The sequence below is a fragment of the Macaca thibetana genome, chromosome 11, assembly GCF_024542745.1.
Source record: "Macaca thibetana thibetana isolate TM-01 chromosome 11, ASM2454274v1, whole genome shotgun sequence".
Classification (NCBI taxonomy): Eukaryota; Metazoa; Chordata; class Mammalia; order Primates; family Cercopithecidae; genus Macaca; species Macaca thibetana.
The window spans coordinates 14,812,354-14,830,687 of record NC_065588.1 but is presented as its reverse complement, the minus strand read 5'-3'; the positions used below and the strand labels follow the sequence as shown (position 1 = coordinate 14,830,687).

General features: G+C 40.0%; 1 protein-coding gene across 1 annotated transcript in view; it reads left to right on the top strand.

The window, feature by feature from the left end:
* Window positions 1–17,061, top strand: part of GUCY2C (guanylate cyclase 2C) — an 81,814-nt gene extending 64,753 nt beyond the window's left edge. The window contains exons 20-27 of the mRNA XM_050749367.1: window positions 1,223–1,314; window positions 4,131–4,289; window positions 7,574–7,766; window positions 8,545–8,719; window positions 10,432–10,530; window positions 13,010–13,104; window positions 14,802–14,878; window positions 16,461–17,061. Coding sequence (XP_050605324.1) covers window positions 1,223–1,314; window positions 4,131–4,289; window positions 7,574–7,766; window positions 8,545–8,719; window positions 10,432–10,530; window positions 13,010–13,104; window positions 14,802–14,878; window positions 16,461–16,635 — 1,065 coding nt within the window. The 3' untranslated portion in view covers window positions 16,636–17,061. The remainder of the gene's footprint in view (window positions 1–1,222; window positions 1,315–4,130; window positions 4,290–7,573; window positions 7,767–8,544; window positions 8,720–10,431; window positions 10,531–13,009; window positions 13,105–14,801; window positions 14,879–16,460) is intronic.
* Window positions 17,062–18,334: the final 1,273 nt, after the last annotated feature.

The window sequence follows — 18,334 nt, the reverse complement described above, 5'->3', positions numbered from 1 at the left end:
TACAATATTTGGGACATACTTATTAATGAATTATTCATCGTTTGTCTGAAATCCAAATTTAACTTGATGTCCTTTACTTTTACTTGCTAAATCTGGAAACCCTAGTAAGACCACTTCAAAATATATTAAATCAGAATGACTTAGGGTGGGGCTTAGGCATAAGAAATTGTGCAGATGTTCCCCAGGTGATACTATTGTTTGCTATAAGTTAGAACCATGGACAGTAGGGCTTTTATTCTCATTTGGAGCCATTTGCCTCATACTCACTGAGCCTTTGTTCCCCCACCAAACTGAGGGTTGGGCTGATATTTCTCGTGGCCCAATAACAAGATGTAGATGAACTGAGGAGGAAAAGAGTTTTTATTTCTGTAACCAGTTATAGGGAGAAGGCCTGGAAATTATCACCAGACCAACTGAAAATTACAATTTTTTTCAGAGCTTCTATACCTTCTATATGTCTACCTGTAAGTATGCATTCATTTAAAGACATGCGTGATTAACTTCTTTTAATCTATAACTAAGGTCTGAGTCCTGAAGACCTTCTTCTAGAGCCTCAGTAAGTTTACCTAATCTAAGTCAGTCCAGGTGCTGGGATGATTACCCTTATCTTGTCTCCTGCTAAATCACAGAGGTTTAGGGAGTTCCTTCAGACGCCCAATAAACTTCTCTGTGGAGGTCTGGGGAGTTTCTTCAGACCCCCAATAAAACTTGTTTAATCCTAAATGGGTCCTGTTAAGAATTCCTTCGTTATTCTGTCATGCTTTAAGGCCCAGGAAAGGCCTACGCAAAACTCTTGGTGGACTTTTGTTACATTCCAGCCTTTGTATAAGGGCGCTGGCTTTTAATATTTAAGTTCACCATGCAGTCAGTACTGAAACAGTTGTTATGGAGGCCTGCCATACCTTCACTACGTTTTTCTCTCTCCAACGTAAACCTTGCAAGCTCTTGTAAATTCACTTAGTCTCCCCTATCAACCTGTCCTCCTCTAGATTGGTATCACATTTTTCATTAATTTCACCCAAGGGAATAACTGGATCAGATAATGCAGGTGGTCATGCCTGAGACAGAAACCAGCGAGCTGGGGATCTCTTGTCTGCATTGACAGACTTGAAGATATTTTTAAACTATTCCTTGCCTTAATCACTCCCATCAATGAGAATAAGAATTCTCTCTTGATTTAGTTTACTATCCACTGAGCTAATTTGTCCTTGTTTTCTTCCAGGTGTACCTACTTGTAAAAAGCTGTTGGGAAGAAGATCCAGAAAAGAGACCAGATTTCAAAAAAATTGAGACTACACTTGCCAAGATATTTGGGTATTGCTGCAATGTTTACTTTTATTCACTAATTTCAGGGTTTTAAAAAAATTGTAGTTGACATTCAGTGGCACCTAAGAATAAGAATGTCTATTCCAGTGAAAAATTCCAGGTTGCAACCAACACCTGTTTCATAACATTAAAATGATATGGAGACTATCAGACCATTTTCCCAGGGAAATAATCACTTGAAAAGTTAAATAGTCAAGGTCAAAACTTGTCTGATTAAAAAGCAAACTTTAGCTGATTATAAATTTGTCTGTTACAAATAGAGCTTCTGGGTCCTTCTGTGGGTAATTAGGATTTAGAAGTGTAGCGTGAGTCCTGAGAATCTGTAAAGCTCCTAGACAATTCTTAAGGTCGGCATGTTCTTAGGATCTTAAAGTCTTAAAATCTCCAGCTTTGGCCCTAGGTACTTAAGACATGTCATGAATCAGAGCATAATTCAAGGTGGGGGAGAAAAGTACATAATTATCTGGTGAGATTAATTTCTAGATAACCCATGTTTTCAGTTAATACACTGCAGAATGAGAAAAATAACACTGAATTAAGAGTTAGGCAATCCAATTTCTAGACTAAAATCTGATAAGAGTTTGCTGTGGGGCGTTAGACAAAACACTTACCTTCACTGGGTATCACTTTTCTTGTTAGAAAATTTGGATTGAACAAGATGATTTTTATGATTTTTTCCAGGTCTTTCTGTAGTTCTCATTAGGTCAAAAGATTCAGATACGTAATGAGAGTAAAAGTCTAGAGCTGGAGGAGATGAGGTGGAGTGAAGTTAATGAACATGTGGTCATTAATTAGTAGAACTAAGCTGTCAGTTGTGGGAATGGAGCAGGAAATAATAATTAATTCTAGCCCCCTTTTTTTTTCTCCTTCGCTGTCCTGTCCAGATGAGACTTTATGTGTGACTGATAAAATGTATGCTCATGAAGACACTGGGTCCTTGACACTCAGCCTTTAACGTGTGTGGTGGTTCTCAAACTTGGCTGCAGCTTGGAATCACCTGAGGAACTTTAAAAATACTGATACTGGGGTTTTACCCTAGAGAGGCTGATGTAATTGGTCTAGGGTACACGCTGGTGTCAGGATTTTTAATAGCTCCCAGGTGATTAAAATATGCAGTCAAAGGTGAGAAACTGTTTTAATTGAATCAATTCATCCTAGAGTGAGATTACCCAACTTCATCTCTTACAACTGCTCCCACATCCATTCTACCCAACTAGACTCTGTACTGGCAGTTGCAAGTTAAAATTCTCTGGGGAACTTGTTAAAAGATTCTGTTTCTTCATTCCAAGCCTAGCAATTTTCAGTCACATAGGTCTGGTGTAGGGCACAAAACTGTACTGGATTTTTAACAAACATCTCTCCCCATCCCAGGGGATGATGATGCAGGCCATCTTCTCCTGAGATCAGAAGTGATTGTTATTGTTGCAACAGTAAAATGACTGTGATTTATTCAGCACCTTCAATTGTGCCTTAGACGTTATGAACGTTATCTCTGATCCTCACAATGCTAGGAGAACTCAATGTGTCTTCTCCCCGACCTCTGCACCAAGGTTTGTCATACCACCCACTGTCACACAAAGCTGGCATCTCATCTCAGTCTCCTCGATCTGACAAAATAATCCAGAGTTAGGCTTCTGGTGTCAGGACCCTGGCTTTCTGTACTGAGGAGCTAATATGAGGCTTGGCTTGGCTTTTCTTAGTCCTTCTCCTACACTTTCATTTATCACTTCTAGACCAGCTTTCAAAAGATTTTCCTTTATTGCAAATTGTTTCTTTTATATTTTAGAAAATATAAATAAGCAAGCAAGAAAGTAAAACATCACCTGTTTCCCAATAGGTGACCACCAGTCTTCAAAAACTAAAATTGAGATTATCATTTTTGCTATTTTATAAACTGACTTTTTTACTTAATAATACAGAGTGAATGTCTTTCTGTGTATTCAACAATACTAATTTGTATTTTATGATACAAATTAGAATGTTAATGTTCCATTGTCCTATCATATTTTAACTACATTTTTGTTATACATTTAGATTATTTTCAAATGTTTGCTCTTGTAAAGAATACTGTGACTTTTTTTGTTGTTAACTCTAAACACATTCATGATTGTTTCCTTAGGATAATTCTCAGAAATAGAGTTTTAAGCTGATTGGTATATGCATTCTTAAAGCTTGTGACAGACTTTTACCAAATTGCTCTTCAGGAAGGTTTTGTACTGTATGTATTTCCTCCTCCTACACTGATTACCATCATTTTTACATTTGTTTTCCCTTTTTTAATCTTATTTTTTCCTGAGGTTAAGTTGGGTTTTTTGTTTGTTGGTTTGAGACAGAGTCTCACTCTGTCACCCAGGCTGGAGTGCAGTGGCATGATCTCGACTCACTGCAACCTCCACCTCCCAGCTTCAAGCAATTCTCCTGCCTCAGTCTCTGGAGTAGCTGGCACGATCTCGACTCACTGCAACCTCCACCTCCGAGGTTCAAGTAATTCTTCTGCCTCAGCCTCTGGAGTAGCGCCACTATGCCCGGCTTATATTTGTATTTCTAGTAGAGACAGGGTTTCACCATGTTGGTCAGGCTGGTTTTAAACTCCTGACCTCAAGTGATCCTCTCACCTGGGACTCCCAAAGTTCTGGGATTACAGGCGTGAGCCACTGTGCCTGGACGAGGTTGAGTTTTTTTGTTGTGTTTGTTGGCTTTTATTTTTCTTTAATTATCTGTTCATCATATTTGTCCATTGTTTTATTGGATGTTCACATTTTCTTAATAATATATAAGAGCTCTTTATCTATTACTACCTACAGACTTTTTCATGACCAAAAAAATGAAAGCTATATGGATACCTTGATCCGACGTCTACAGCTATATTCTCGAAACCTGGAACATCTGGTAGAGGAAAGGACACAGCTATACAAGGCAGAGAGGGACAGGGCTGACAGACTTAACTTTATGTTGCTTCCAAGGTAAGGCAAATCTTGCTGATGTGGGAGCTGAAATATTCAGCATATCCTTCTAGCATTGCTTTTCGTTGTGTCTATATAGGATTTGTTTCCTTTTATATATTCTTCAGTAGATTATTGGTTTGAAAATGCATGTATTTTGCTAAGCCTTGTTTCAGTTTGTACTCCACTAAGTAATGTCCTGAAGGTCACCTGTGAATGGCAGAGATGGGATTCTACCCAAGAGGCCCAAGCTGGAGTCCCTGATCTCCTTTAGCAACTCTGACCTCAAAATCTCAAACCTCTGAAAGTCAAATCACCTGCAAGAAAACTAGGAGGCGGATCACAGCTTGGGGGAAAGGAGTTGGAAGACACTTGGCAAGTGGTGTCTCGTAACCTTGTGATAGAAGGGCAGAACCCATGAGCCCTCAGAGTCCCTGGGAACAGTAGGGAACCCTTCCTACTCGCTTCAAGGATGATAATTTCTATCAGAGCTCCATAAATGTTGGGTACATAATGCATAATTCCTTGCCTGGTCTTTAATGCTGAGTTGTGACAAAAACAATATCCTGGTTATCTGGCTGCCTTCCCAGGGTTTCACTGGCGGTGGTTTTAACCAGTAATGTCACTCAAGTGATTTGAATCAGCTGGCTCACCATTTCAGCTTTTTTCCTAGCCTTAGTTCAATATGCCACTTGGACCATTAGTTGGTAGATGTTTTTATTGGATTTCCAAAGATTATATCACACAAGCCTCTTCAGGAGCTACAATACATCATGGTTTCCACACAGCTCACTTTGGTTATTCATGTAAAAATTATATTTGCAAGATAAAACTAAAACATGCATGAGCAATAACTAGAAGAATCAAAAAGAAATACGTGTAGCAGAGGGCAAATAAACTTAAGACTGCATGTAGGAACCAGATATCACTTAAACATTTATTTGAACAGTACCCCTTGGGGTAAATACATTAAAATAGAAGTTTCTTCTTTTTAAATTATTTTTATTTTTATTTTATTTTATTTTATTTTTTGAGGTGGAGTTTTGCTCTTGTTGCTCAGGCTGGAGTGCAATAGCATAACCTCAGCTCACTGCAACCTCTGCCTCCTGGGTTCAAATGATTCTCCTGCCTCAGCCTCCCAAGTAGCTGGGATTACAGGTGCCTGCCACCACACCCAGCTAATTTTTGCACTTTTAGTAGAGAGTGGGTTTCACCATGTTGGCCAGACTGGTCTCAAACTCCTGACTTCATGTAATCCACACGCCTCTGCCTCCAAAAGTGCTGGGATTACAGGCTTGAGCTACCGTGCCTGGCCAGAAGTTTTTTCTTACGGGAAGACTTTCTAAGAGATCCACTCTGTATACTAATTTTATCTATGTCAGCAACGACCTGTTATCAAAGCTCATCATGTTAAGTCCCAGCCCTTCCTTCATTTATTTACAACATGAGTTTCTCTCTCTGGAAAACACACTATTTTCCAAGTGTAATAGTCTGTTCTCACCCTGCTATAAAGAACTGCCTGAAACTGGGTAATTCATGAAGAAAGCAGGTTTAATTGACTCACAGTTCCACAGGGTGTACAAGAAGCATGGCTGGGGAGGCCTCAGGAAATTTACAATCATGGTGGAAGAGTGAAAGGGAAGCAAGCACCTTCTTCACATGGCAGCAAGAGAGAGAGTGAGCAAAGGGCGAGGTGCCACACACATTCAAACAACTAGATCTCAAGAGAACTCACTAACATAAGAACAGCAATGGGGAAATCTGCACACATGATCCCATCACCTCCCACCAGGTCCCTCCCTTAACATTGGGGATTACAGTTCAACATGAGATTTGGGTGGGGACACGGAGCCAAACCATATCACCAAACTCATATGACTTTTCAGATATAAGCAGTACAATGAATTGCAAATATGGCAGAATATCCAATTTTGTCATTGCGTCTATGTAGCCTCCAAAATACTATGCACTTTATACAGGGCACATCAAGAACAACCACTCCAGATGTGTCCCTAGGAATCCAAGCCACAGCAAAGGAATGTTTTTCAAAGGTTCCAAGTTTTGTCATTGCACCAATTAAAAAGGTTTCTCCAGATGCTCTGGAGGTTCTCCAAATGAGTGTTAGAAATCTTTGTGGTTGATTGGTTGTTTTCTTTCTGGGACAGCCCACCTCCTTTGCTGCAGTCAGCATACCTCCAAATCTTCCCCATCTCCCTGAATATCCAAGGCCTGGGTTATGCAGGGAGTATAGTGCAAAAAAAGATTGGTGGGTGCGACCGAAGTGTTCCTGAGTTCTAATCCTGGCTCTGTCTCTAATGGGCTGTGGGACCTTACGGAAATCATACTTTTTTAGAACTCAGCTTTCTCATCTGTAAAAATAAAAGATTTATTTTCAATGACTTCTGTGGAACCTCCCAGCTTCCAGTTTCTGATTCTAGTGGTTCCATACTCAGGGCCACTACAAAGTGATGCCAAGGACAGACAGGGAACATCCCACTTCATGTCAGCCTCCACTCCCTTTTCTCAATGAAGAGGTAACTTGGCACACCAAGTATGGAGTCCCTTCTGGTTTTCTTTCCTCAATCTTGAATCTGATATGTTGCTCCTCATTCACCAAAGATATTCTAAAAGTTGCTTTAATTTGACTTCTACAATTTTAGCGTAATTTATTTACATGATTAATTTTGCTTTTTAAATGACCCAAATCTGGTTCAAAATGTATCAAACAAACTCTGGTTCTTTAAATGCATAGTAATTTTTCATAGTAATATTATTTCATAGTAATAAATCATATTAATTTCATAATTATTTCATAGTAATATTAAGCAATGCCGTGTTACATATTCCAGGAAAGTAAAACTATCAATTTTGTTGGGAAATTCAGATCTGATACCTGTGGTGATTTAAGTAATACCACACTCTCCTCAGCCTCTGCATATAGAGCCATATCTGTAAGAAGTTGATTATCAATAGAGAAGCAAAAAGTGGGCAAGTATGTATATATGAGAGTTTTGAGGCTATTAAAGTTCTCTGTTCATGTGTATTAGGGCTAATAATCAAACACTAAGTTAATGTTGAACCTGCTTATATTCATCTGTGTTCACAACATTTATTATATGTGTATGTGTGTAATATGTTCATGTATATGATGTAAGCAACCTCTCTTTGTTTCCTATTCACTCAATTCACTGGAAGTCTCAAATTCTAGAATTTCTAGTAGACAGTCACTACTATCTGAAAGATTTATGTGAAACAAGAAAAAATTTGCTGAAGTTGAAGGCATTTTGTTTCCTTTGTTCATCTAGGCTAGTGGTAAAGTCTCTGAAGGAGAAAGGCTTTGTAGAGCCGGAACTATATGAGGAAGTTACAATCTACTTCAGTGACATTGTAGGTTTCACTACTATCTGCAAATACAGCACCCCCATGGAAGTGGTGGACATGCTTAATGACATCTATAAGAGTTTTGACCACATTGTTGATCATCATGATGTCTACAAGGTAACCACATCACCTAACAGGCTGAAACCATTAATTGTACAACCCAAGGTCATCAGAGCCTGAATTGGTTGTTTCTGTTACTACTTTTGTCCTCTCTAGTTTCACATTTAGTGAATTGGTGGTTGAATCTGAGCTAAAGGTGAAGAGAAGTAGAAGAATTAGAGGAGTGAAAAGTCAAAATTACCATTTAAGCAGCAGCACAAAAGGTACAACAGGAAGTTCAGCAGGAATGAATTTAAAGTACTAAATTTAGACAAAATGGCATACTCTTAAATCACCTCCAAAAAAATGGGCAGTGTTTAGGCTGACTGCAAATGAAGCAGAGAAGACACTGGGGTTATAATAAATAGAAAATCGTACTACAAGAATGTGTACAATTACACATTACAAAATGTAATATTCTGTCAAATAGTACGTTGACATTTGCTAAAGGATTATTTTTCAGGTAATTAAGGGTGTTCCTCAAATTACATAAAACCATTCAGATTATTTATTTGAACATTTCTAGAACTGTCACCACATCTGGACAATTTATATACTTATGAAGTACTTTTAAATGGCTAAATTCCTTTATAGCAATTTTATCACCCATTAACCATAAAAACTCTGAAGGAATCAGCATAGAACTGATTGAATTGGCCCCAGAAAAAGTGTAAAGGGCTATGCTCATACTGTGTTCCCAAATCACTTTTTGTGTTTAATATGTGATTAATTACTTCTGTTTAATGTCTATGCTTTTCAAAGGGGCAGAGCCACTCATGAGAAACTGTTTCCACAGGTGGAAACCATTGGTGATGCCTACATGGTGGCTAGTGGTTTGCCTAAGAGAAATGGCAATCGGCATGCAATAGACATTGCCAAGATGGCCTTGGAAATCCTCAGCTTCATGGGGACCTTTGAGCTGGAGCATCTTCCTGGCCTCCCAATATGGATTCGCATTGGCGTTCACTCTGGTATGGAGTTGAGCATTTTAGCAAATTGGGAACCACATGTACTGCTGGGCACCAACTAAATCAGAAAGGATAAAAGGTCTTCAAGTGTGATCGACTTCACGTTTACTCTTAATTCTTTTTGCCAAATGTGAGGTCCCACTATGCATCCTGAGATATTCAGACCCAGTTCCTAAAGAGCTCTAAGAACAAGACCTTTGAGGGCACCACTGACTGCTGAAATAACATGTACAAAAACAAGAAGCTTTGGACTCCTATTTAAATCACCATACCTATGATTTCATTTATCTCCTCCCCATTCCCTTTCTCCCCACCCCCAACTTCAATATATTTTCCCACTAAAATATTATAGTATCTTCAGTGGATTAGATTATCTACCAGGGAAAATAAAAAACAGCTGGTGAAATTTCTATACTATTTATGCCCCCTCCCCTCCCTGCCACTGCAGTAGTACAGAAAGTACATGAGTCGCTTTCAAAGACCATGAAAGTTGCATAGCCTTGTTAAAAGAAAAGATTTATGCATATTAAATTTAATGCAGTTTGACTGAGCAAAGAACAATTTTCAAATCAGATGGCCCTTAGAACCAGAAGAGGTTCAGAGAGCTTCCATGGGCAAGGTGGGCAGGCAATGTTTATAGACAGAAAACAGAAGTGAGGGACAGAAACAACTTGATTGGTCACAGCTCTGTGTTTCCCTGATTTGATCAAGGTCAGATCAGCTGACAGCCTGTGACTGGCTGAAGCTCAGCTACTGCGATTGGCTGAGACTCAGCTATCGGTAACATAAGTATACCCTAGTTAGGCTTTTAGTTTGTTTATGTGTCAAGCTAGGTTGCAGTTTGTTTTGTAGGGACCCCTAAGAGGCAGCCTCAGGCCAAACTTAGTTTAATTCAACAGTCTTGAACGTCAAGATTTGAGAAGAGTTACAGGTGTTATAGAAAAACATAGTAAGAGGAACTCAGAAGTCATCTAGATGAATCTTTTGCAAAGCATTGCTTAAAACCCAGCTTTGCAGTTTCTGAGTTAATCTTTAACTTCTAAAACTGTTAACTCCTTGCACTCAGTCATTCTATGCAAATGCTTGACTGAATAACCCTTATTTCCTACCTAATACCCCACAGTGCATAGTCTAGCCTGGGCTTTTGTTCTGCTTGTTAGAACCTCCTTGTGCCACAGGCTTCCCCATCCAGCTGCATTCGCCCGGTCCATGAAATGCTTAAGGAAGGTTATGCCTTTGTCTTGTCTTCTGTCTTCCATTGTCATGGCACCAATCCCAGAAATGCCACCTTAAAATAAAAATAAAACAAATTTCAGCCATTGAAGTTTCAAGTCTACAGTGCCCTCCAGCAGTGTGAAATTCAGGGTTGTGTGGTTTGGCATAGTAAGCAAGCAGTGGGGCTCATCTTCATCCTTCCCAAGAGCCTTCTGTTTAAAATCACCTTTGCGATCTGGAACTCTGGATGCCTTTCTATTTGCTACAAATGTCGTTTTCTTTGTGAGAGCAAAATACTTTATGATCGCATGCATTGAATAATGATGCTTCATTGGATTCATCCATTTAAAGCAAAAGTCCCAGCTCACATTTCACATCGTCAGCCACTTGTCCATGACAGGAAGCATTCAGATTGTGACCATGCAGAGAGGCTTACCTGTCTTCACTCTACTCTGCAATTTCTATGGCCTCCACTTCCTGCTTTCTGTCCTTCATTTCAGGTCCCTGCGCTGCTGGAGTTGTGGGAATCAAGATGCCTCGTTATTGTCTATTTGGAGATACAGTCAACACAGCCTCTAGGATGGAATCCACTGGCCTCCGTAAGAAGGGAGATTGTTTTTCTCAGAGGACAAATATTCTGTCTTCCAGCAGAGGGCGACTGTGAGATAAAATGCACAATAAGTAGATACAAAGTGCCAGTGAGATGTAGAATAATTCTTCACATTAGCTGAACACAAACCTGTGTCAATCCAGCTTTTGCTACATTTGCTTTTGTTGTTGTTTACTGATAACTATTTTATTCTTCCACTTTTGCTCAGTTTTAGACTGCGTCTATATTTTTGGCTCATATACAATGAATCCGGGGATATTCTACTTAGAATAGTCATGGCATTTACCATAGAAATATGAAAGTTAAATTAAAAATCAGTAGGCAAGGTAAGAACTATACACCCTGGTTCACATTCTTGTTTCCCTCTTATTTTCCTTTTTTGTTTTTGTTGTTTAGAGATAGGCTCTCATTCTGTCATCCAGGCTGGAGTGCAGTGACATGATCATAGCTCACTGTAAACTTGAACTCCTGGCCGCCTCCTCCCAAGTAGCTGGGATTACAGGAACATACCAGCACATCCAGCTAATTTTTAATAGAGACTGGGTCTCACCATGTTGCCCAGGCTGGTCTCAAACTCCTGACCTCAAGCAATCCTTCCACCTTGGCCTCCCAAAGCATATTCGATTTTTCTGGAAATTGATTTTTGTGTATTTGTTTGAGATGGGGTCTCACTCTGTCGCCTAGGCTTTGGTGCCATGGCACAATCACAGCTCACTGCATCCTTGAACTCATCGGCTCTAGTGATCCTCCCACCTCAGCCGCCTGAGTAGCTGGGACTACAGGCATGCCACCATGCACAGCTAAATTTTTAAAGCTGGGACTACAGGCATGCCACCATGCACAGCTAAATTTTTAAGTTTTTCTGTAGAGATGTGGTCTCCCTATGTTGTCTAGGCTGGCCACAGACTCCTGGGCTCAAGGAAGTCTCCTGCCTTGGTCCCCCAAAGTGTTGGAATTACAAGCAACAGCCATCATGCCCAACTGAGAATTGATTGTAGTAAAGAAAAATCTAAGCGTTTGTTATATACAAAGGAATATATTGCATTTGCTTGGCAAGGTAGAGGCACAATGTGCTGCATGAAGTAGATGTTCAATAAATACTGATGACAGTGCTAGTAGTAGAAATATATAGAAGAGAAAAAAAAAGCATTGGTAGACATGGCTGGAGCTTACAAAACCACAGGAGGCAGAATGGTATTTTGGTAGTGTACTGACAATCTGATACTAGTTTGTCCTGGCAAATCATGCCGTCAAGGAAAAGGATAAGGTCGGGGTCAGACACACGGGTTACGATTGAAATTATGTTAATCCTTATAAGTTGGGGAGAAAGCTACCTGATCCTTCTAGCCCTCAGAAAGATAAAGATATAAATTGAAATTGGAATACCAACCTTGCCAGGAGGGTTTCTGAAATCATTTGGGATGATGTCATGTTAAGCGTTTAGCAATCATGGTATATGGCAGGTATACAATTTGGGATTGTCGTTATTCTTACTGTTGTTATTGTTCGTGGTATTGCTATTAGGCCCCTATATTGGGAAAGGTGGTACACATCAATGGACTTGTGAATGGGCGTGCCCTCACCACGTCTTTTGTCAAAGGATAACAATGTTCCAGAAGAAGGAAATTAGAGAAAATCAAGACCCCACGACTCTCCCGAATCTTCACCTTGCCCACAAGTCTTTAGCTATTTACTGGAACTTTTCCACAGGCACCCAAAGCCAGACTCCAACACCCAAGCTTGGCACTACCAGTCAAATCTAAAACGAGGTCCCTCAGGCTACTACTCTGAGCTGGAATGCGAATCTATGGAGCAAAACCTTGGGATCCCCATCACTCAGGGCCCTGAAAACTGATGCCAGGCCTTCTTTCTTACCATGTGAAATTATATTTCTTGTGTGAGGCCGTTCTTGCATTGCTATAAAGAAAAACCTGAGACTGGGTTATTTATAGGAATAGAGGTTTAATTGGCTTATGGTTCTGCAGGCTGTACAGTACGAATAGTGCCTGCATCTGCTTCTGAGGAGGCCTCAGGAAGCTTTCACTCTTGGCAGAAGGCAAAGCCGGAGCAGGCACTTCATACGGCGAAAGCAACAGCAAGAGAGAGAGTGGCAGGGGGCGGGTGCCGCACACTTTTAAATGACCAGATCTTGTGACAACTCACTATTACAAAGACAGCACCAAGTCATGAGGGATCCACCCCTGTGACCCAGACACCTGGCGAGGGGGCAGAGCTCCAGCACTGGGGATTAAAATTCAACATGAGATTACGGTGGGGACAAATATCCAAACTATACCATTTCTTATCTCTCTGATGTTATTTTTAAGTGTTCTTTCACTAAAATAGCCACAATTGTTTCTTCTTGATTTAGGATTCTTATCTCAGGTGTTGTTGATATCCTGAATCAATGGAAAACAAATAGGCCATGTAATGGCTGAGATTTTTATTTATCTATTTTGCATTTCCAGCTTTGAGAATTCATGTGAGTGGCTCCACCATAGCCATTCTGAAGAGAACTGAGTGCCAGTTCCTGTATGAAGTGAGAGGAGAAACGTACTTAAAGGTAGGGAGTCCACAGAGACAATACATGGAAAAAGCCCTCAGACACGCTTGGGCCACCTCCTTTGAGCCTTGGCCAGGAAAGTTGAGGAGCATGCTAATCCTTTTCTGTACTCGTCACAATGAGCACCCTCCATCCTCTGCAAGAGAAATGACCACCAAAAAATGTGAACTCAGAATTTTCCTTTACTCCAAAGAGCCCTTTTGACATTCTGAACTCTGCCACCATTTCCCCTCCCATATCCAGGTTTTATCTCCAGTTCCTCCTCCAAACACAAGAGCTACAAACTGTCTGGTCCAGGACTTATTTAATTTAAATCAAAACCCTTGTCCCCCCACTTACTTCCCTACTCTTACTACACAACGCTGCTATGATCTGAGGTCACCTCTCTTGCCAGTTGCTTTACTATTCTGAAGCTCTAGAATCACAAGGAGTGAATGACAAGGTGTGGCCCCATTCTCCTCCTCCTCCTCATCTGGAAGTTTGTTAAAATGCAGATGTCTGGACACTCCACCAGGCCTGCTATGCAAGATTCTCTGTGGGTGTAGATCAGGAATCTATATTTTTAACAAGGTGATGTGTTTTTTAACAAGATGACCACACTAATATTTGAGAATCACTACTCTAGCGTCTTCATGCAGTTCCTCACATTTAAAACAGCTGCCCTCCAAAGCCATCAGATGTCTCCAGTTGCTTCTCAGGCTGCTTTTCCAAAGTTATTACAATCTTTTCACAACTGGCAAAGCAACTATTAACTGTAAGTTACTTGCCTCCAGTAGCCATAGTGCTTCTGGCCTTTGTATTTTGATTGCACCTTGGAAAAGTCTCCCTTCATGTAAGTGTCCTAACATCATCACGCTTGCTTTTTGAGTCCTCCATAGATACATTTTTTACAAAGAACATTTACCCCAAAATAGAACCGGTTTATGGATTACTATGGTCCAAACACAGCCAATGAACCACTATTTTTTTAAATGAGTTTAATAATATATAACAGTTATATATATATATATATAGCATTCATTTTTAAATTATTTATCTATATTACAGATATATATTATTACACTTTTTTTTTAAATAATAGTTCACTGGCTGTGTTTGGACAATATGTATTTTGTATCTCTTTTTCAAATACCAGCTTTAGCAAAAACAGAGTTTCCAGTATTCCAGTAAATTTCCATACATTCCGTAGCCTCCAGATGGACCCCACAAATGCCACTTAATGAGTTCTTAATTGTGATGTACATGTGTTTGTAATAAGATAGGGAAACTGTAGCAAAAGTTTTGTGACAAAACTTTATTGCAAAAAAGGCTAGAAGGAAATATGGACAATGACAAGCAGTTGGATTTGTTGACGTAGCAGAATTGCAGATGAATTTTCTTCCTTTTTAAGTTAGAGTTCTTGTGATGTTGCTAGAGTGATATTTTAAAATGTCTTTTGGGGAAAAAAAAGAAAACTCTACTTTAAGAAAAGGATGTCTGCTGAATGAGAAACTTATTTTTAAAAAGGCACTTGGAAATAAAAATCTGTCTAGAGATAATGCAAATCGTAACAGGAATGTGTGATGTGCTTAAATATTGGCACTGATGAGAAATGCGGAAGTGAAACGTGTCACGGAAACAGATCACTATGGGAACAGTGGTCTACAGCTGAACTGACTCATTGGCCTCCGTGGTACCTAACTCTTTTGTCTTACCAGGGAAGAGGAAATGAGACTACCTACTGGCTGACCGGGATGAAGGACCAGAAATTCAACCTGCCAACCCCTCCTACTGTGTAAGCTTCTGGGTGTGGCAGGGACAGGGAGGAAATCAGAGATCTTGGCTTTGTAAGTTACACTACTTAAAGCCAATTTAAGTTGGCAAGTGCCTTACAAGTGGCATATATTGCATAAGAAGGGACTATACATGAGAAGGTTTAGAAACCTCCCTTCTTAGACTGCAAGAAGGGAATTATCCTGAAAGCCTGCATTTTCCTGAGACCTCAATGACAACAGAAAAGTATTTAGCCTTGGCTTCCCTGTCTGGAACATAGACCTTGCTTCCATGAATCAGATGTGTCGTCTCAGTATAAAACTACCTTTTTTTTTTTTTTTAAGCTCTGGATCCTTTATCCCAAGAAGGAGCTTCCACCTGGAAAAGAGGAGGAATGAACAGACTATTTAGAACTTGAGGAGATTTTGTTATTTCATTTGTTTCATTTTGTTTACTGGCTCTGTATTCATGATATTTTTAACTGTCAAAATTATGTTTTAAATGTCTTATCTCCATTAAAGTATACTTACAGTTTATGCAGAAAATATACTATATATTAGACAAGAACGAGTTAAAAGTTTCCTGAGTCTGGATATGAGCTTCTACCTATTCTGCCCACTTTCCTAGACTGTACCAGTCATCATTTTGTCCCTGCTGAAAACCTGACTATATTGCCCTGCAATAAAGCAATGGCAAAGCTAGCATTGTGTTCCAGGCTCGCTCGGGAGAACAGAAGACGCTTTAGAGTTCACCTCATGCCTGTCTGGTTCTCACAGGAGTGGTGCACACTGGGGGCAAAGAGGCTCTCTGCATTCCACTCCTGTCTTCATCTTTCTGTTGAGTTGTCTAATGAAAACAGGACCTGCCTCAGCCCCAAGACTGTGGTTCTGGGTCTTAATATGAAGTCTGTGTTCTCCCTGCGATGAGGAAGACAAAGTTTCAGGGTTAACTGACAGGTTTCAGTTCTCCTAAAGGTGACTTAAGTTGTCATCCAGTTGCCTATCAATACATGTTACTGCAACCATATGGCCATTTCCTTGGCTTTTGCTATGGTTGAGAAACTCTGTCTTGCAGAGGCCTAGATGGCAGACCCAGAGAGATGGCAAGCTTCTAGAAAAGCCAAAACAAGCCAAATCTTCCCTGGGGCATGAGAAACCTAGCTCCTTACTTGGAGTGTCCCAGGTCCATTCTAAACTCGTGGCCCCCTCCACCATTCTAAGCCTTCCCCAAACAAGACTCACACTGTGAAGTATGTGTGGGACCAATGAGTTTTCAGGGTTGTGTGGCAGGGGCCGAGCATCCTCCCTGCTTCTTTTCCCCTTCCTGCAGTGGCATATGTAAACCTAGATCCTCCCAACCATGCCTCCAAATTCCAGCAGCAGATCGTTTCACTTTGAAATTGAAGTCTAATTTCCTAGCAGAGATAATAGTTTTTTAAGCTCATCAAAGGCGGGGATCATTTCGTATTCTTTGGATTTCCTGTGTCTTGTACAGAATAGGCATTCAAAGATTAACTGAGTAACTGAACTGATTATTCTGGAGCTAAGGAATATTCTGTATGAATTGCTGAGAAGTTCTATTTTCTCTTCCCACCCTGTTTGCAGGGAGAATCAACAGCGTTTGCAAGCAGAATTTTCAGACATGATTGCCAACTCTTTACAGAAAAGACAGGCGGCAGGGATAAGAAGCCAAAAACCCAGACGAGTAGCCAGCTATAAAAAAGGCACTCTGGAATACTTGCAACTGAATACCACGGACAAGGAGAGCACCTATTTTTAAACCTAAATGAGGTGTAAGGACTCACGCAAATTAAAATACAGCTGCACGGAGGCAGCAACCTCAAGTGTCCTGAAAGCCTGCATTTTCCTGAGACCTCAATGAAGCAGAAGTGTACTTAGGCTTGGCTGCCTGTCTGGAACATGGACTTTTTGCATGAATCAGATGTGTGTTCTCAGTGAAATACTTACCTTCCACTCTGGAGCCTCATTCCAGCAGTTGTTCCAGGCAGCTTCCACCTGGAAAAGAAAAGAAATGAATAGACTATCTAGAACTTGAGAAGATTTTATTCTTATTTCATTTATTTTTTGTTTGTTTTTATTGTTTTTGTTTACTGGCTCTTTTTCCTTCTGTATTGATAAGATTTTTTAAATTGTCATAATTATATTTTAAATACCTTATCTTCATTAAAGTATATTTAACTCATAATTTTTGCAGAAAATATGCTCTATATTAGGAAAGAATAAAAGCTAAAGGTTTCCCAAGACTGTGTATGCGTTTCTACCCATTTTGCCCATTTTCCTGGAATACATCAGTCCCATCATCTTGCGCTTACTGAAAAACTGACTACATTCACTCACCTTGAAGTATGGCAAAGCTAGCATTGTTACTCAAGGGTGAGAACATTGAAGGTTAGTATCACCTGCTACACGTGAGGGAATTTCTGACCTTTAAACAGAGGTATTCCTTCAGCTTGTCCAATTAACAATGTGGATGGCAGTGATCTAAGTATGGGACCAAGGCAAAAGTTAAGTTCCTGTACCGTACTTTTCTAACTATAAAGTATTCCATGTCTCCAAGCTCCTGATCTTTCATCAGTAAATTAGGAATCATAATACCCACTTCATTAGACTGCACCACCCCCAAGCTGGCGTAGCACCACTCACAGATAATTTCCTTAGACCCACAGTTTACAAGGTAAAAGGAGAAAATTGGAGATGGAAGTTTGATTTCCCCACCAGTCTGAGAATCTTCACAAGAAGCTCACTCTGGTCCTGTCTCATGAACCACTGTGAGGACCACGTGGGCTGAAACACCAGGGGTGAACTGGGGACGAAAAGCGGAGGTGCTGATTGCTGAAACTGACATGCAGACCTTGCAGCTGCTCTGCTCCAATCAGCAGAGATGCCACACTGAGAAAACTGGATGATGCAACAGTCTTACTAAAGGCAAAACCCACAGGAAAGCCTGAATCTCTGGTTAGATTTCCCACAAAGCCCAGTGCTAATGTGGAATCTTCTTCTCACTTGGAAACAACTAAAAGGTTTTTTCCTTTTAAACAACCTTTAAATTCTAGCACTCTCTTAAGGCTTCCCCAGACCAGGAAGCAACAGCAGACCAGTGACTAAGTTACACTATTAAGCACTAAAGGTCTAACACCACCAAAAAATGACTGTAAAAGCTGGAAGAGGTGACCATCTCCTCAAATGTGCAGCATCAATGTAAAGATACAAGGATTGTGAAAACTCAGGGAAATATGATACCATCAAAAGAAATCAACAAAGCTCCAGTAATAGACCCCAAATAATTGCAACATGTCTGACAGAATTCAGAAAAACCTTCTTAAAGAGTTCAGGGAAGCACAAGAGAGTATAGATTTAAAAGTTAAATGAAATTTGAAAAACAATCCAGGAACAAAATGAGAAAATTGACAAAGGAAAAAAATGTAAAAACACACATAAAAATTGAAATCTTAGACATA